This window comes from Myripristis murdjan, chromosome 18 (genome assembly GCF_902150065.1).
Source record: "Myripristis murdjan chromosome 18, fMyrMur1.1, whole genome shotgun sequence".
In the NCBI taxonomy this organism is placed as follows: domain Eukaryota; kingdom Metazoa; phylum Chordata; class Actinopteri; order Holocentriformes; family Holocentridae; genus Myripristis; species Myripristis murdjan.
Genome location: NC_043997.1, coordinates 16653364 through 16673782, shown reverse-complemented (window position 1 = coordinate 16673782; position 20419 = coordinate 16653364). Strand labels below are relative to the sequence as shown.

The following is a 20419-nucleotide window of genomic DNA, read 5'->3' as shown; positions in this document are numbered from 1 at the left end:
CTATGAATCATTAATTGAGATATCACAAAAATCTGCGGGCAAGCCAATGAGCAATGACAGCGTAAAAAGAAAAAAAAAATATAAAGATGACTGAGCTGCTGCTGTTGGAGGTTTTCTTTTTTTGTTGAATTCCCCATGAAAGACATGATTGCTTTTGTATGCCTCTTCTAATAACTTTGATTCACTCTTCCATCTTTGTGCTTACATCCTTGAAAAACATATTTTACAACCTCCTCACAGCACAGTGTGCTGTCAGTAAAAAAGCTTTACCCACTCTGGCCTTGTACCTTAGTACAGTTTGTCTTTTTAAACCATAGAAAGAACCCTCTTAGTGTTTAGCAGCGCAACTGCTGAGATGCATGCCAAGGCGCAGTGTCGACATGATGCATCTCGCCCCATTTTTCACCTGCAGGTAGACAACATGTTTAATCTTAGGAGATTACAGCGGGATGAAGGCCCCTGCTTTCTCTGTCTCTTTCTCCTGTTTCTCTGAGCACACAGCTTTTACTTCTCACTGGATCTGCAGCTAGAACCTGTCAGCACAGTGTCAGGCTCCTGGCCCGTCAGTATGAAAGGAGCCTTCACGCATACTACTTTATTTTATTTTTTTTCTCGTTATTTGTGATGTACTCTGGCCCAAACTATAACTCATGTGGAAACAGGGAAAGCTATCTTAATCCTTTATCGTTATTCCCAGCCGACACAAGGGGTACAAGCAGTGCTAAAGCTCTTGGCCATTATCTCTTTTAGCATGTCACCTTCCATGCAACTATTGGCCCCTTTTTTTCATGAATGATTGTCACATCTTCTCAATAAATTTTGCAATGACATTTTAATATCGCATTTAAAGAGTTCACCGCAGCTATTAGATGTTTCACTTTGCATCTCTGTTGCTATGCTGTGCACCCTAATAAGCAAGCATCGCACGGAGAGACTGTACATGCCGTCTTCCTTTGTGACTACGCCCCGTTTTTATCCCTTCCACTTGGACCCAGAAATATGCGTGTCGGAATTCATACAAGGTAGACTGTTAATTAAAATGTCATAATTTTGAGACAAAACTTTGGATTGCCTCAGTCCAATACACAATAATCCACTCTAAATTGAAATCACCTTTGGCAAGAGGATATTGACCTGCATCGGCTGCATCGCCTTGGTCTTAATCAGATTTGAATACAAACTAGCCCAGGTATAATTAGTTTACAGTGTGAGGTATTGTAAATCATGCCACAGACTGAAAATGTTTTATGTGGCTGAAATAATAGACAAGAAACTCATATCAATATATCGATGAAGTAATTACTGTGTTTTTCTCTCCCCAGGGGCTGTGTGATCCAATAATTACAGCACTGCTATTTATCAAAATCTTTTAATATTGGGTTTATGAGATTACTACCAATACTAAATATTATTTCTTAGCAACTGGTTCCAGAGGGTTTTGGTTGTGACTGGGTGGAGAAAACAAAAATGTGAGATCTGAAATGTTTTGCTTTACATTGATTGGTGTGCAAAGTCTGCTCCAGTTATGTTTGGTGTGGTAGTATGTGGCCATTCTGCAATTAGGAGGAAAAACTGAAATGAAAACAGGGAGCAGAAATGAAAAACACTCTCTGGTTGTCTGTATGTGTGTGAGGTTGTGTGTATGGGTGAATGTATGGGTGAGTCTGTCTCTGTGGTAAGTTTTAATAGCATCCCCTGACTTTTTTCTACTGAACATACAGTCAGAAAAAAAAAAGAGATAACCCTCATTTAATCTGCTCACCCCCACCCACATACTGTAACTCTATTTGTTCAGTGACATTGTAAGCTAATTGCCTTCAGGGTCAGAGACTAACAGATAACATGTCATCAAATTAGAGAAATTGTATTACAAAAAATTGGAAGCTCTGATATGTAATTTAATGGGGAAAAAAGTTAAGAGATGGCAGACACAATTTGTAAATTATGAAAATAATGGCTGTGTCTGTAAATTAGTTGTGTACCATTTAATTATGCATTCCATGGATTTTAGAGGCAGATTACTCTTGAGTTTTTTGGGAGCTCTGTTGTGGATTCTGTTACTCATTACATTTCTTTACATTTGTTCTGGGTTTGATCTGAATATGACCTTACAAAACGCTGACTAAAAGGGTGTTTCTCAACGTCTTTGGTTCTTTGCAGTGGAGGGGATTTGAACTTCTGTTTTGATGCATTCATTTTCTCTGTGATTTACAGGCTCACCATGCATGCCAAAATAACTCTGCCTTGTCTTTCCCCCATTTGGCTCCTCAGTATTCCTGTGTCCAGGGCTTCTGCGTGGGGTGTACCAGAGTGAACACCTCTTTGAATCAGACCACCAATCTGGAGCCTGGTGCAAAGACCCTCTCCAAGCCTCCGATAAGATCTACTACATGCCCTGGACCCCCTACCGCACAGACACCTTGACTGAATACTCCTCCAAAGAAGACTTCATTGCCGGAAGGCCGACAACAACCTATAAACTTCCACATCGTGTTGATGGAACAGGATTCGTGGTCTACGATGGGGCGCTCTTCTTCAACAAGGAGCGCACGCGCAACATCGTCAAGTTTGACTTGCGGACTCGCATCAAGAGCGGCGAGGCCATCATCGCCAATGCCAACTACCATGACACCTCGCCGTACCGCTGGGGAGGGAAATCGGACATTGACTTGGCCGTCGATGAAAATGGCCTTTGGGTGATTTATGCCACCGAGCAGAACAACGGGCGGATTGTCATCAGCCAGCTCAACCCCTACACGTTGCGCGTTGAAGGGACCTGGGACACGGCTTACGACAAGCGGTCAGCGTCCAACGCCTTCATGATCTGCGGAATCCTGTATGTGGTCAAGTCGGTGTATGAGGATGATGACAACGAAGCGACTGGGAATAAGATTGACTACATATACAACACAGAGCTGAGTAAAGACGGTTTTCTGGACATCCCCTTCCCCAACTCCTACCAGTACATTGCTGCCGTGGATTATAATCCTAGAGACAATCTGCTGTACGTTTGGAACAATTACCATGTGGTTAAGTACTCGCTGGACTTTGGGGCACTGGACAACAGACTAGGTAAGACCAGTTTATATTTTTATTTTTTCCACACAACATACATGTTCATTTACAATTTAAACATTCAGTGTCATTTCCAGTCTTAGTCTGAGTGTCAATCATAGTCTGTCACAGTAGGTGAGTTCGGCATGAATATAATTGGATTGCGGCAGACTCTAACACTTTGGTACAGCGTGGCGTTTCAGGTGGCATTGCAATGGAAGTGACTCCACAATATCAGAGGTGTAAGGCAAGCAGGATGGTGTGACTTTTTGCTGAAAATGTAAAGGTGATCATCCATTTAGTTTTGGTTTGTTTGCCTATCCACTGTGATGGAGCTTACATTTAAATTTAGATTATTCTGGTCATACTTTGGTCAACTGGAAAAATACAACCGGAAGAAACATATATTGTTCTTATCAGCTTATATTCAGCACATCAAGACAATGTGGGCTGGAGATAATTGGGCAATGTGGGCATGATGTGCTTTATCAAACTTAATGAAAGGATGCTAGTTCACTAGTTGTCAGCCATGAAGACTAGATTGAGTTTAAGTACCTAGTCTACTGTACACTACCCCGCCGAACACTGACAGAGACATTCACCTTTCCAGTTTAGCCGCAAAATGTTTTTTTCTTCCCATAGCTGTCGTCTTTCCAAAAGAAGCCGTGACTGCTCACATTAAACTTGCCAAACATCCTTTGAAAACTCTAATTTCCTCATTCCATTGTTCTTTTTATAAACTGGTGTTTGTTGTGAAACATTAAAACACAAAAAAAGAAACTGTTTTGACACTAAGGTAATTTTTTTTTTGCGGCCATAGTCAGAAATGTCAAGCGTTATTTGCCTGTGAAGTCTATACCTCTCATCTGGAAGTCACCGTTCTCACCTCACTCTCGCCAGTTTAATTTCCTCTCTCTTAGATGTCGGCAACTCTATTCCAAAACTTTCTTTAAAAAATGAATTTCACTTCAATCAGAAATCCCAAACATCCCATCATATATTTGTTCATCTGTTGAATAAACTTTGCTGTTGTTGTTTAGATAACAGACACATTCTTCCTTGAAGGCAAATAGAGCTGTTACATGCTGTCTGTATTAAATGATTGGCCACTATTCAAACCTTTTACATGCATTCAGATACAAAATTTTGGACTGGAACTCTGATCACTTTGTAACAATGATACACAACGGGAACACACACATGTACAGGTGTCTGGATTGCCAGACCTTGCAGTGAGACAGTGTGAGGGTGTTCTGTCTTTGGCTGCTGTTGTGTGGAACAGGCTGACCTCCAAAAAAGCGGGCAAGAACACTGACCAAATGAATATAGATAGTAAAATGTTTAATTTAGTGGATGGATAGAGTCACAGAGCAAATATAAATGGCAGATAAACAGACTGATCAAGAATGAAAGAGTGATTGAATGGGCTCTGGCACGATAAACCATTTTTGATTGTCCAACTGACGGTAAAATACTGTATAAAGTAAGAGAACAGAGGATGCAGACCTGTTCTTATACCACTGCTGTTCAAAGTTTCCACCTTTTTGTCATTGAGAATCTATTTTCAAACCATTATTATTTTTAAACAAAGTTAAACCTGAAATAGAGACACTGTAGAGCACATTGCTACATAGACATTTTTGTATACAGTATAGTTTGCTCATTTAATCTGTAGAAAGGTGGGGGCACATGAAGATGAAAAAGGGAACCAGAAGCTAAGGAATCTGGAAATAAAAACAACAAAAACCCCATCATAGAAGCCATTTGGTGGTAACAGGCTCAGCAAGGATAGATGAGAGATGCACCGTCTGCTTGGAGATGTAAACAGGGGCAATGATGTGGAAAAGGAAGTGGAGACACTTTCCCAAAAGGCATCACAACCAGTGATATTGTCGACCAGTTGCAGATGGTTATGTCGTGCGTTGTTGTGTTCGAAGAATGCAGCTAGTTTGGCCAGCAAGCCAGCTCATGCCACAGGGCCTGCAGCAAGCACAGCGCTCTGTTTTCCCACTAACCCGTCCCTTTGTTTGCATGAACTTGCTGAAATGTGTCTCAGCAGAACGTATGCTGCGGCCATAAATGTCATGATCACAGTGCCTGTTGACACTGCTATTAAGATGTCGCTGTCTGATGCAAGTCGAACACAAGCCTAGTTCTGCTTGAGTTTCTCCCAACCCCTCCACCCCTTCCTCCACCACCATGGGCATGCATGATTTGCTGTACCAATGGGGTATGAGATATGGGCAATGGAGCAAGAGAGCCATGCCCAGACGCACAGCTGGGGCCCGGTGCCACATGCAATACCACACGGTCCAGGGCAGAGCACATGCTACAGGGCATTAGGCAGGGGGTTAAGGGAAAGGGTAATGATATCTGGAATAGCTGAAAACATAATGTTTGGACAGTCAGCTATCTTCTAGCGCTGACATGTGGCGAAAACAGCTCTTGGAGCCCTCACTGAGCTCGTGATTTTTGTGAATGATGAAGCCTTTTGATCAGTCTAAGAAAATCTTTCTGAGGTGCACTCCTTTGCCCTGTTTATATATTACAGATGGAAGTTGCTTTTCTTCCCAGAGCAAAATAATGAGAATGCTGTATTATATTCTTGAAAGGGAACAGAGAGATCTTACATTTCTGCATTTGGGTTAGTCCCCCATAATGATGAACTGTTGACTGTTAACCTGCAGAGTTGTTGCAGTCACTGTGACCGATTGAATATTTTAGCTTAACCGGCTGTTCTCAAAGACAGAGGATAGTTACTGAAGAGTGCTTCCATGACAACTGCCATTGATAATTATATTCATTAAATTGGCTACTATGGTTTTTTTTTTTGTTTTTTTTTTCCCTGCATAGGCCTCTGCTAGTTGGCAGAAATAAAAGCTTCCTTCTCATTGGTATCTTTTTTTTTCTAGATCAAATTCAATGCTAAGTGTGATAGGGTGAGTAAGAAATTAATTGCTGCGTGGTCTTCTTTAAAAAGTGATGAAAAGGCATGAAGAAAAAACGAGAAATGAATGAGAGGGAAAAAATACTTCAGGCATAGGAAATGAGACCTGCAATTTTTTTGTAATGTATTTTGAAGGACTAAAGAGCACTGCTTACATGGATAACCAGAATGGTCAATAGGAGACAGCTTTTCTGAGGAAACTTGATTTTTTTTTTTTTTTTTAAATATTCTTACTGAATAAGTCAAAATTGCTGTTGAAATTGCTGAATTATGTTAGATCTATTGTATCAGTAAGTCATATTTTATGCAAGTGTGAAATACTCTTTAAATTACCATAATTAGGTTTGACAAAACTCCACTCAACTAACCACACAGTCTCTCTATTCTTATTTTTTCCTCTCTTTTCTTTTTTTGTGAACTGAAGAACAGTCCCCTGTTCTCTGTCAGGCAAGGAGAAGTCCTGAAATCATGCCTATATCAGCTGTTGTTTCCTCAAGGTTGACCTGAAACATCACCCATGCCCTGAGCTTTTCCTAGACTAGCCTCTGCTGTGCCTGACACATTGAGCATGAAACACCAGTCACACTGACTTCACTGGCCTACAAAGCACAGAAAGCCACTTGAAAATTTGCCCCGGTCTCGGCCACCTGCCACCGCTGTCTGCAACAATAATATGTTGTATGAAGATAGAAATCCATGCTGTTTTAACCGCCTATTCATGTTATCTGGGAGGCAGGCTTTTAGGCTTATTCATATTATTTTTTTTTTCTCTGTTCATTATAAAATCCTTGGTACTTTAAATGACCTGTTTGTTATCTATCTGTGTGATAATGCATTTTTTTGAGTCTCACTGATATTAATCACTGAAATTAACATACCTAAAAGCCTATTGAGTAATCTGTTGATAGTGTAGAGCAATCAGTGTGGATTAGTCGGTTGATAGCTCCTTGTGTGGCTTTCCCTTCCCCACACCTCTCAGTGCTTCATTAGCACACTGAAACAACATCAGCTTTTTCAATGTGCCTCTTGGGGGGGAGGGACTTGTGCCATTCTTCTGTCATCTCATGCTATCTACATAGGATAGGGGAAGGATATGGCACAGTTGGTGTCATAGATGCTCACTGTCTGGAGTTCCTGTTATCTTGCCACATGTTGCCATCTGGCCAGGGCATGGTGCCAACTCGGCTGGGCTAGAGGGAGCCTGAGGCGCAGCCGCCCCGACCTTCATGCCGAAACTGGCATGTTTCAGGCACTCTGGTCCATCTTGGCTCTGCTGGAAGTAACTGAGACATGCTAAATTGATTAAGAGTGGCTAAGCGGTAAATGCAGGCTGGCAGAGTCTGTTAAGATAATCTGAGAGTGACTCAGTGTGTTGTTGAAGGCACAAACTGCTGTCCACTGAACCCCACTGCTTTTCTATGAAGTCCTCAGTGCCTGTAGCACTTTTGATTGGCGTACATACTGATATGTTATTATATGAAGTGAACAGTGTCACCCTGCAGTTGTTGTATGTCATAAGAGAACATTTTTTTCTTGATTACAAAGCGCCACTAAAGTCGTCCTTTGTAACTCTATCTCTGTTGTAGGAAAATAGTGTTTTGCATGGTGCATGAATCCTTCGATTTCAGTACATACTTATTACATGCCTGGTGCACCCTTTGCGTAGCGTAATTATTTCCTGGGCAAGTTCAACAGCAGGACTGGGTCTGCATGTTTAGGATTACAACGGTGGATTATTTTTCCAAAACACACACACACACACACACACACACACACACACACACACACACACACACACACACACTCCTCCTGTAAAACCTTTAATGTCGAGATACAATGGGACTCTGTTAGCAATGCCACTTTAGATTTTTTTTTTTTTTGCATGGAAACAGGGGTTGCTTTGTTGATGCTTTAGAGCTTGTTTGTATGCTTCAGAGGAGTATTCCGCTGTGTATTAGTAATGGTGATATATTGCAGTACTCCCCACTGTGAGCCCGGCATGTATGCTTCACTTCTTATGGCATCATATAGCAAATCTTACAGTTACCAAGAATCTTTTATTTTTCTTCTATTTTTTTTTTTTTTGGTTCTGGAATTTGAATGAAACCTTTGTCAATGCAAGCAGGCAAGCTCATGTTTCAAGTAGTTCAGAATGTGGCATGTTCATTCGCTCTGTGCGGTGCCCCATTATACATCACATGATTTTGTCTGGCGTCCCTCCTCCTGACTGGCCATCCATCATGGGTCTTGGCGGCTCTACCTTGATCCAGAAATCATACACAGATCACCTGTGTAGTGAGAGGGGTGGCAGGCAATCTCTCAATTAAGGCCAACACCCTATCCATCTCTCCTGACACATACTGAAATGGGAAAGGAGAGTGAAAAACATACATAGTGAAAATCGGAGACGTGTGTCTGATGTGGAGGAAACGGAATATCCTGCCTAGGCATGTATCTGTCCCTGTATGTGTGCAACAAATGTATATATTCTTTGTTTAGGTTAGTGTGTGGAACCAAGAAACTGCCACATGAAATTTAAGAGGCTGGGTGGCACCCAACCCCAAAGCCATTTATTTTGGCCAATCAGCCGAGTAAATCTGACTGTAGGACTCCGACGTGTCTTTTACACTCTCTCTTCTTCACCAGTCGGAATTCTTGTGCAGAGTTTTGCATTATCCAGCTGGCTCATTCGACTGTTGGTTGACAGTGTTTGGAAAATCCTTACCCGAGGCTTTTCCCCATTGGCAAGACCCTGGAAGAGTCTGCCTCTCCTCTTTGTGGCTCTGAAATCTCCCCCTCCTCATCTGCTCCCACTCCGCTTTGCTCCCTTTCCTTTCCCTGGTTTGTTCAATGACGGTCGGGCTTGACAGTAACCTAAGAGCCTTGGGCTTTGGCTCTGGGGAAAAAAAAAACTGTTATCCTAACACTTCTTCATTTCAGGTTTGACAGGATCTTGGGTGAATATGCTTTCTGTGTGCTGTTTGACTTTGTTTATGCATTGTTATGAGAGGTGAGCTACTTATTAAAATATTTTGTTGCCTAGGGATTATCACACCCTTACGCAAGTGTGCATGTGTGTGGTACTGATGAAGAATAAAGAGAAGATTGAAAAGCTTGTTGGCTGGGTGGTGTTTGGGTTTACCGCGGGCCACCCAATGAATAGGGAAGATGATGGACAGTCCCGGTGTTGTCCCTGATCATGGCGGTGGGTGGTTGGAAGAGTGTTTCACATTTTGCCGAGGAGTTGGCTGGTCTGTAAGGAAACAAACAGCAGTGGTTCGGCCAACGTCAGGGTCGATATTCTTCATTTTCAGTAGTTGGGCAGGCATCGAAAAAGGTCACAAACTCAAGGCACATACAAATAGTATTCATAGCTCAAACAAGAGTCCACACAAATGAAAAAAATCCTTACAATGTGCACCTGTTCTAAGTCGTAGGCCCCAACCGATACCACCAACTAACACAAGATACAAGAAAGAAAGGAGATTGTGTCAAAGATATGCATGATTTGAAGCTATGGTTTTACTTCTAGTTTTATTTAAAGCATGCCTATTATGCAATAATGGCACTAGCTCATTTGTATTGTTATCTTCGCACGCCAAAGCTCCATTTACATACACGCATTGATATAGTGAATTCTCTGCTTCATTGTACTGCATATATACGCCACAGCGGTCTTTGCTCGTGTCTAGGTTGTCATTTGAGTCAACACAGTAAGTGCCTCTCCAGGGCTGTGTCCATGTGTGCATATATATCAGCCGAGTGCATATGCTTCTCCCAGCAACATGTGACCTCCATAGTTGCCCTCTCTAGTCTCAGGGAGAGAGCTGGGGAATGAGGAATTAATTGCCAAACAATGCATAGCCCCCATCCATTACGGTTCTCATCATGTCAGATGATATCGAAGCATTACCGGATGTCTGGCTGCATAATTTACCACACATACCCCACTACATCCCTCTGTCGCTCTCTCTGACAGATTTGTGGGCCTGCCACAAAGGCTCCATTAAATGACAGGAGTTTTATCATCATTTCATCCCCTACTCCCACCGCACCACCCCTTCCTCTCAGCACATATGGACGTGTAGCATTTTTGGGGGATCATATGGCGTAATCGCGAGAGACTGGCTAGGCTGTGGAGGTGAGTGAGTCCTGCCATAATAAAGGCATTGATTTGGAGAATGGCGTAGAGGGGATTTTGTTTTTCCTGCATAAGGACATGAATATTTCTTATCATACAAAAAACTTGAAACTGTAGACAGCTACATTTGATTTAAAATGTGGTGTAAAGTATTTCTACCCACATGAAAAGGCTTCCCCTACATTAATTATAATTGAACTTAATAAACTATTATTTAAAATATTGAAATTATAAATCAACTTAAGTACTTCAGTTGCCATGATGTCACACTAATATTGGTACCTTTGGTGTCCACTACAAATAAGCGTAATTGGGGATCACTGCTGATTGACAAAGTTAGTTTTCTATTGCTTTCTACTGGCTGGCTACATACCAAGTTGAAGCTCCACCCACCTCAGTACATCAGTTAGACCAATGCCTATTTTCTGTGTAGTAAATGCCAAGCAAATGTGTTTCTTCCTCTAGGAATTTCAGGTTGCAATCACTAAAATATTTTTTTTATTTCCTGATTGCTGAACATTCACTTTTTCTCAGTATGCATCCAAGTGAATTCTCCTGTCGTCCATGATGCTTTTAACATGGGCGTGAGTACATGGCAAGGATGGAAGATGGATAAATGTCCAGGAAGCTGACTTGCCCACCAAGGATGCTCATTTATATGGCTGACGAGAGGGAATGTGATTTCAAGATTTGTTCTGAGAATGACTCATCCATCACGTCCAAGCAGCACCAAATCAATAGTAAATGGCTGGTTGAAACTGCTGGGAAAATTAACATTTGTGTGGTGTAATTGATTGGGAGAACTCAAGAACAGCCCACCTCAAACTGTAAACATGCAATCTCTGTTCTCATGGTCTTGATAGATTTGTTCTTGCCAAGACAAGTTGGGAGGAACACTCTCGGACAAAAGAGTGAACTTGGATGCCTTTGATTTGAAAAAAAGAAAAATAAATCGTGTCTCACTCCCCAGAAATCCCATTTCCCAAGCTTGAGAAATGCCATTTTCAAGACTTCAAACAGGCTAGCAGAAAGTCAATGGGTGACGTCACAGTTACTTTGTCCATTAGTCCCTGCAGTCTACTGAAGTGACCAGAGAAGATATAACCGTGGGTAAAGGTTCAAATGCTAAAATTAGGAGGTAATTGGGTTCAATGCAAAACTGGTAGAGACACTTCCCTGTCAAGGCTCTTTCTCATTTCTACCCCCAAAAGCCCTTTCCACCTCTTTTGATCTCAAGTCTGCAGAACTTTTTGAGAGCTGGCAAGGCCACTCTTGGTGTGGAAATGGCAAGTCATATAAACTGGATTCATTTCAAAATAGCATAGGTTCTTTCCTGGAGCGAAGTAGACGGGGCTTATCTAATTGTGGGAGCCACGAGCCCTGGGATACAGAGAGAGAGGCTAATTAGTTAGAAATGAATGCTTTGAAATGAAGCACAAAGCTCTGTGTGTGGTGGAAACAGCCTTCGTGCATTTTGTGAGGGGGATTTTATGCAGTTGAAGCAGAGTGTAAATGATGAGTGCAGTTGGTGTTTAGATGAGAGAGGAATCTGGGGTGCATGGTGAAGTTTCGTCTTGTCTTCCATGAAGGAAAAAGTTGGATATTGATGTGCACTAGGAACCTTCTTTTGTATTTCCATGGACACATTGTCGTTTGGCTCGGGAGCTGTGAGTATTGTAATGCCTGAAATGAGATGACACTGAATATTGTCATTTGTCACAGGATGTAATTGTGATTAAGTGTGTGTACATGGTGGGGGAGGTCATTATTTCTAGGCAGTCATTTCGGGCTTATCTCCCAATTCTATACAATCACAATACTTGGGTGCCGATTCAATATCTATTGCACCTCTTAGGTAATACCATTCAGTATAAAGATTTAGTGTGATTTTTGTTTTCAATTATCCTTTGTTTTGGAAATTGCTCAGAAACCCCCCCTTAATATTCCTAGGAAATCCACACCATCCACTGAATGCTCTAGGTCTCTAGTTTTTAGTTTTCTAGTTCTATACAGTGACATGTTTCAAAGAATGGCTTCACTACAGTGAAATGGCTACTATGGGGGCTACCATTGTCTCACATGGATAAAATTAGGCTCATTGAATCTGCGAGAGTCTCAGCTTTCCAGTCATACCCAATTTATGCAACAAGATTGTTTAGTCCCCAGTATGCACAAATACACCATTTTACAATAGGTGAAAATAACAAAAATAACATTTGTACTGCATGCAAAAAACTGCATGGCCATTGCCCCAAACTGCATTGGATTAGCATAAGGTGGGCATGAAGCCATGCTCATGCAGATATCTTGAGGTCAGAATTGAAGGCATCCCTCTGAAAACGGCCGTGCCAGATTTCCCCCTCACCAAGGTTTAGCCTAAATTTGGAGCCATATTTACCCCTCTTGCCAACTAGTTAGCATAACATTCTTGGTACCAGGTCGTCTAGTCTAGGTCGTCTAATTTCATGTGAGGATCTTCACCATCAATTAACAAACCCCCATTCCTGCAACTCTATGATATGATGAACTGTTATCTAAAAACACAACTGTGATATTTAAATGAAAGAACCTTGTGAGGAAATATTTAATTTCATTTATTATGACTGGTATTGTTAGTGTCCCCTCCATCATTCCTGGCACTAACAATGGCTCTAAGTGATTGGTTGATTTTTGATGAGTGAGGCCAGTCTTGATTTGCTTGGTTTTTTTTTTTTCACTATTTGTCACTATTTGCTCTTAAAGTTGCTTGGAGCATTAACACCATCTGTCAAAATTTGTTTAGATCACACCGCAGACTGCAACATCTAAGCCAAAACTAGGAAAAAAAACTGTTCTGTTACGTCCCCCATCTACCCAAGAATATGTATTGCCTTTGTGAACAGTGATCTAAACTTAAACAAACACTAAAATAGGAAACACTAGGCCAACAAGACAAAAGAAAGAGGCCACTTGTATCATTTACAGACATATTTCCAGGGCTCTTTTGTTGTGTTGTCCTTGTTTTTTTTTTGTTTTTTTTGTTTTTTTTAAACCCTAGACTATTGCAACTCTCGACCAAAAATGTTTTAGGCATTCAAGTGCTTCTGTGAGGTCATACAAGTCCCTCTGAGCATACCAAAGTCCTGTTCACCTCAGTGGTGCTCTTGAACTCAGGTGGATGTTTGTCTGTCCCTTTGGATAGAAGAGGAAGCTGGCAAAGCAAAACAAAATGTCCTTGTGTTGTCTCCAAGGCAATAGTGTCTGCAGACTGTGTGGTTGCCGTCCGCTACTGATTTTCTTTGTGGCCCTCTCTCGCAAAAAAAAAAAAAAATATATATATAGAACTTAGCTCAAGGACACTTTATTCTTTTCTTCTCTTGCTCTCTGTCTCTTGTGCCTCTTTGCAGGCATATATGGCATGCTGTGTGTTAGACAGCATTCTACAAAATAATTTAACAGCAGATTGTACTGGATAATTTGTAAGTATAGTATTATATTCCAGACGTGGTACCCAGCGAATTTGAATGTGCCTCATGCTGTGATGGCAATTTCCCCCGCCCACCTTTCCCTGCACCCTCATATTACACACAGCATTACAGAGGATGGTATGATAACCTTTTTTTCCAAATTCATTCCCATCCATGGTCTTTGAAGGTCAGAGACAATGGAAGCTCGGTATTTTACATCTTCTTAGATTCATCAGCATTAATCTTATTTGGCTGATATGTGATGTGCATAGCAGATAAACTAAGGCTTTTGATGTTCTCTTCAATATTATGCATCTGAAGTACAGAATTACTGATTTCCCAAACAGTCATAATTTGACTTACATTAGTCTGCAGTTTTGAAGGTTCTGGCAATATGCTTCCTCAGCAATGAGCAAAACAGCTAAAAAATAGCTCTACATCAGCGATCCTGACCAGTGCAGTAATTCTCTTATCCTAATTGGCCGGTGTGCACAACTTCTTGACGGATGGCTTATGTACACCGAGGCACTGTGACCTTTGTTGACCTCAATCGGAGAAGCACATTACCATGAACAGATTTCCATGATGGTCCCATTCTGATGGCCACTTTTTACTATATGTACTTGAAACGCCATTGGCTGATTTCAATTACGGGCAAAATTGATGCCACTCTCCTACACTGAGTGTTCATGCACGATACTAGAGGTTATCATCACTTCTCCTTAGAAATTGATGCATAAATAAGTCCCTCTATTCATGAATAAGTAAATAAAAAGACTGATGTCCTTGGGGATATTTCTCCCCTCCCATCTTAATTCAACATGATCATGGCAGCCAAAGGAGCAATTGTGTTGCGGTGGCACAGATTGATGCTAATGTCTAACAGTGGTTATAGAATGTTAATGGTGATGTCTTGGCGGCTGGTGGAAATGTTAAATACCTATTTGAGCATTCATGTGGTTTTCATAGCCGCTGCAGATGGGTGGTAGTACCAGTTTATCTTGGTCGATGGGCGTTTTTGTGCATGTGACAGAGAACATATGCAAGTCTGCACCGTCTTGTGCTAGCTCATGCATGCGCTTGCCTACCTATACCTCTGTGCCTTTTGTTTTTACCGCCACACATTTATTTCCATATTCTTTCTGACGTGCTTCTTTCTGTTTGTGAAAGATAATTGGAAGTTATAAAGACAGCGTTACCAGCTGTCTGAGAATAAAAAGGCTCTGGTGTGCCTTTGGTTCATATTGTAATTCAATGAGATGCTTGTTAAGGTCCCACTTTATTGATGGAGTGCCTCCACAGGAGTATCCAAGATACCTGCGGTTCTTAAAACACAACAAACTCTTTTTGTTAGCGAATGAAAACAAATGCTTAATCAGCCTAGAGCTCTTGCTGTGGCAACAACCTATTTAATCAACTTTGTTTGTTGTTGAACGCTGTTGAATGTTGAACGCATTGGCTGCTCATAGTTTTATGGCTTGTGTCATTATGGCCTCCGGGGGTCTCTGTGATTCCATAGCAGTGGCACTAATTTATTCTATCTCATTTAGCCACGTTCAAATTTACTATACTGAGAAACTGTCCTATTAAAAATTGAACCTGCTAGAACTGGAACTCACCACTGATGTTGATTATCAGAGCTCTGCTGATGTGTGACGTCCATTACACCTGCCAACCTACAATCGACCCTCATTAAATTTTGTTTTGCTCTGCTTTCACACAAAGATTGGGACCATTTGTCATTTCTGTCGTTTTGATTGTATCTCTGCATTAGCCGGAAACCACCTACTCAAAATGGGGTTTTACCGATGTCGCGGATTGTGACTTTGCAAGAGGTGCACTCTGATGGACACGTAGTTTAAGTTCGTCCAGGCACCCCTACTTTTCTGAGAAACAAATATCTATAGAGTGCCATATAGAAATATCAGTATATCACACTGAAGAATCATCCTCTTTCAAAAGTAGTGATAACAAATGCACAAGTGAGGAAAGGATAGAGCATTTTTCCTTAGTGGCTCTATCCCTGCTTCAGAAATGGACCACGGCATTGATCAAGCCCTGCGACTTCCTGCTGTTTCCTGATGTGTTATGAAGTGTGACCTCTCTGTGTGTCCTCTGCCCCTCTGCGGCTGAGCCAAGTCCACACCTTCATAAAAAGCCTGTAACTAAATTAATTTGGGGGCCCCTGTTTTCCAATCAGGGACACAGGGGAGGGAATTTATGGGGGACAGAGAGGAGTGGTAGATAGGGTGATTGATGAGAGGGTGTCATGCAGGTGTGTGTGTGTTAGTGATGTGCATTTAAGTGGGAAGGGAAAGATTATTGAGCGAGCGTGTGCGCACTTGTTGGTGTGTGTGTGTGTGTGTGTGTGTGTGGGTGTGTGGGTGCGATGATGGCCCTTATCCGTAACAGCTCAGGTAAACAGCGCCATTAGCAAGAACCTCCTGGAGTGTAACCGCAGGGAGCGCCCACATCCAGGAAATAGGTATCCCAGTTTATCCCAGCTGACCCAGAAATAGCACGCAGCTACAGCGCTTAGGTATTGACGTGCACAGAGGTGCCCTTGTCAACAGAAACATTTAGACTGCACAGCTGGATGTCGGAGTGTGTTTGTTTGTGCATGTGCATGTGTGCGTGTGTGTGTGTGTTAGCTTAACCAGTGGGTGTCCCATGCTAGACATCATGCATGCCCATCCAAGTCACACCTGCCAGCCTCGATTGATCGGTTTTGAACTACCTTTTCTTAAACTGACACAGAGGAAAGAGGGAAAAACAGAACCCCCCTGTGTATTCTCTTTCTTTTCCACAGCTGCACCAAAATAAATTTCCCACTCAGAAACAAATTAACTGTGACTAAATAACAGGAGAAAGACATTTACTTTGATTTTTTTTTCCCTCCACGACTCTCTATGCTTCTTCCATTTGTGTTGCGATTGCTATTCCTTCCTTAACTTTGGAATACACACAAAAAAAGAGAGACTTCTATATTCGGAATCCATTCCTTCACTTATTTTTTCTTCCATATTTCTTCTTCATCAGAGTCATCCTCCTCCATAATGGTATTTATGGACACCACGACGGCGATGAGAACCACCACGCGACCCACTACTGTTACCATGACGACCACAACAGCAAGCACCACCACGACCACGACCAGGGCTGCCTCTGCAACGACTGCAATCGCTCAGCGGCCACGAACCACCTCAACCATGGCGGCCCCGGGCCACACGCCGGTGGAAGGTTTGGTCCCAGAGGATGGCAGTAGGCCGCCTCCCTCCACCAAGCTGCCCACCATCAGAGTGGAGTACTGCAACCCGCTGGTGATGTCAGACATCTCTTGGCCCAAGACCAAGCAGGGCGTCATGGCCAAGATGTCCTGTCCACCAGGAACCATAGGTAGTAAACATTTTCATAATATCATATATTTGAACTCGTAGACTTGCATGTTTCAACAAACACAAGGAATGGTGTGAGGCTGCATCCGCATAAAAAATGCATGACTTTTTGTGGCTTTTTATCAATATAGAAACAGTGTTTTTGCTTACATAAAATGCAACTGTTGGAAAACAGTCTCCAGATTGGTATTTTGAACAGCCTTTTTTTTTTTTTTTTTTTTTTTTTTTTTTGGCATTTGAAAAGTTCAAATATTGCAGTCAAATTAGAAAACTCGGTACTAACAGCGGTAATTATTATGTACCGAAAAATATGTTTAACCGCACTTGGCCACAAGATTTGAGAAAGGTGGCCACCTCTGAGTTCTCTATGAAGGAAAAACCCTGATATTGTCAATTCCTATTTGAAAGACCCCCATAATTTCTCAGATCATGCTTTTGTAGGAGCTCACATCCTATTAAGGAGGCACTGCTCCTCTTGGCTCTCCTACAGTTTGCACCATGCTTGTGTGTACAGATGCTATAGAGAAATATTTCACAAAATGCCTCCTTGTGAATAGAGTTTAGAAAAAAAAAAAAGAAATGGAAAAATGGAAGAATAAAGTTGCATTTTCAAAAATAATTGTGCCTGTGTGGACATGGCCTGAGTAACTCACACAACCTTATGTCAAAAATTCCAGACTACCTCTTTAAGTATCCACACTACACATTACACATGAAGTAACATACTCACCGACTATACGTCACGTGGTATGCATGTAACACTGACGCAGCAGTTCATGTCGTCAGGCCATTATCATAATTTAAAAGTAGCACTGCTGACCTCCCTGACCTGGTGACAGAGCGGTTGGACACCAAACTGTGGCCACGGTTAGTTTCCGGGCAACACGAGGGAGCAAAACTGTGCTTCAGATTTAGCACTTGGAATGGAGTCACACGGGCTTGGCTCCTTAAATCCGCTCTTTTTCACACAGTCAGATTTCCAAATGGATTCATGCAGTTAACATGATTAATCCTCCAAAACCTCTCACAGTCTTCCATTTGGAGCTAAAAAGTTTTTGCTAGTGAAAAATATACATCAATGTTTTTTTCAGTCTGAGAGACTGTCAATATTCCTGTTAGGAGACACGGTCTATTGTGAGGCTCTTCACGCCTGGATGTTGGTTGCTGGTGTGTGTTTTGTTAGTGTTTACACTCCCCCTGCAGCCACTCATTCTCTCCCCTCCTCCTCTCCTCCCTCACTCTTTATTCCTGACTCATTGGTGCAAGGCTAAAGATAGCTTAGCGTTGCATCTATACGAAAGCTGGAAACAAAATACGCCACGTACACACCCACACATGCGCACCATATCTCCCTCACTCACTCTCTCACAGGAAACAATTAGTGTAATTAATTAATGGCTAAACACATTTGTGTTGGGTCCCTTTTAAAACGGTTGGCGCACTTTATGTTTATAAAGCACCACTTCTTTCAGTTTCCCCATCTGTCTCCCATGCTCTCTTTTAGCATATATACCATCAAAGAAAAAAGTTAAAATATAAGAAAAGTGCTTTAGATGTCAAAGCTTTACTGCATAAAGAATACGAGAGCCGATCGGGCGACAGTTTTATTTTTAAGTTCATATGGTGATGTGACCTGACCACTGAGCAGACTTAGATTCTTAGAAGCCTCATGAATATTGGCTGATGAAAGAAGGTTGAAGATAATATGCTTAAAATTAGCAGATGAAGAGAAACTGTGCTGTGGCTTAGTCTTCACAGAAGTGTGACCTGTTAGCACGAGTGTGGCGCTCTTCTTCCACGAGTTTGTGTTTTCTGCATAAAGATGGGAACCCACTGCAGGCACACGCAGTGCTATCACCCCAAATGTAGAGCTAATGTAAAGCAGAAATATTAAAATTCCAAAATGTGCTTTCCTATTATGAACTTCTTTATGGTGCAAGTCACCCTGGATTGTGGGGGTGATATTTTATCCCTGAATCTGGCTTGAAGCCTAAAAAAATCAGTACTGTGGCACACACACACCCACACACGCGCGCACACACACACGCATGCACACTCTTCATTAATGGGCGACACCAGCACCCGTCGAGACCTCACTAACAGCCGTCATATGGCAAGATAAGAGGGACACATACACCACCTCCTCTCAGCACACTCTTCAAAGCTACCGCTCTTCAGACAACTCTGCCAGGCAGAACACGACTATATGAGTTTCCTCTGCTGCTCTTTGAAAGTTCCTCGAGCTCCCCTTCCATCTACCTCACTTCACTCCCTGTCATTTTGTCTTTCGTGCACCTCTCTTCCCCATCCCCTCTCTCTCTCTCTCTCTCTCTCTTTGCCGTCGTCTGTCTCCTATCTTTACCCCCTTCTCCTTTTCCGGCTCCCTCTCCCACTTCTCAGTCTAGGAAAAATGCCGAGTCCCTATCTTATAAACCCATCAAACATAAGGCTGTCCAAGGTGGACTGGAGAAGGAAATTATATGTCAGTCAAACTTTATATCAGTTAATGTTGGCCGTCTCACCCTCCAGCCCCCTCCCTCCAACCTACAAGCAAGGGCAATCTAATGTCAGCATGCTGCCTCGCTGACGTCAGCACTGAAAAAAATAAGTGAATCAAGACTAAGTGAACAAGTGAATCATTGGGGCTGTATCGAGGTAAACGTCATGGATCCTGGTTGTTTTATATACTTGAATGGATTCATTCACTGCATACCTAGAAAAAAGATATTTCTTCCCCTCTATTTATAGTCCTTCATCACAAATGTTAAAGCTAAATCTGCACGATGCACATAGAGCAGCATAAGATGGATATGTCCTTTTGTTTGATTCTGTCTTCTCTATTTTTAACACAGTTAAGCAAATGATAAAATTTTGATCGCAGTCACACAGATGGGGGAAAAATTACAAAAAAAGAATAGAGAAAATAGAGAAAAATAGAAAAATAGGCCCAGGTTGAAAATAACCAGAATTATTCTTGACGTGGCAGTTTGGTGTCGTGAGATAAGAGAGGCTCAAAAGCTGCTGGCTGCTGGTTGACCACAATTTGCCACAGTGTTGAATTTAAACGTCTGTCAAACGGAGGTTTTGTACAGAATCCATGACAAAACAAAGGGGAATATTTATTTATTTATTTTTTTTTTTTAAAGATTATTTTCGAGCAATTCTGCTTTGTTAGACAGGCACAGTGGAGAGAGACAGGAAAGACAGGACAGCAAGAGAGACGATAACATATAGCAAATGGCTTGAGCCAGATTTGAACCTCAGGCTGCTGCAGCAAGGACTCAATCTTACTCATATTGTAAGAAAAAAATTAATTTGAAAAAAAACAAAAAAAAAAAACAGACCAGGCAACCCGGATTTAAATGCTGAAATGCTGAAATTGAATACAATTTCTACTCGCAATTTTCACCTTCTTTGCATACATGTCCTTGTGTGC

At 41.8% G+C, this 20419-nt stretch overlaps 1 protein-coding gene across 4 annotated transcripts in view; it reads left to right on the top strand.

Moving 5' to 3' along the window:
• The window catches only part of LOC115376785 (adhesion G protein-coupled receptor L3), a 209142-nt gene that overhangs the window by 119914 nt on the left and 68809 nt on the right, over positions 1-20419 (top strand). For all 4 annotated transcript variants that reach the window (XM_030076553.1, XM_030076550.1, XM_030076549.1 and 1 more), the window contains 2 exons: positions 2272-3072; positions 16628-16984. In XM_030076553.1, coding sequence (XP_029932413.1) covers positions 2272-3072; positions 16628-16984 — 1158 coding nt within the window. The remainder of the gene's footprint in view (positions 1-2271; positions 3073-16627; positions 16985-20419) is intronic.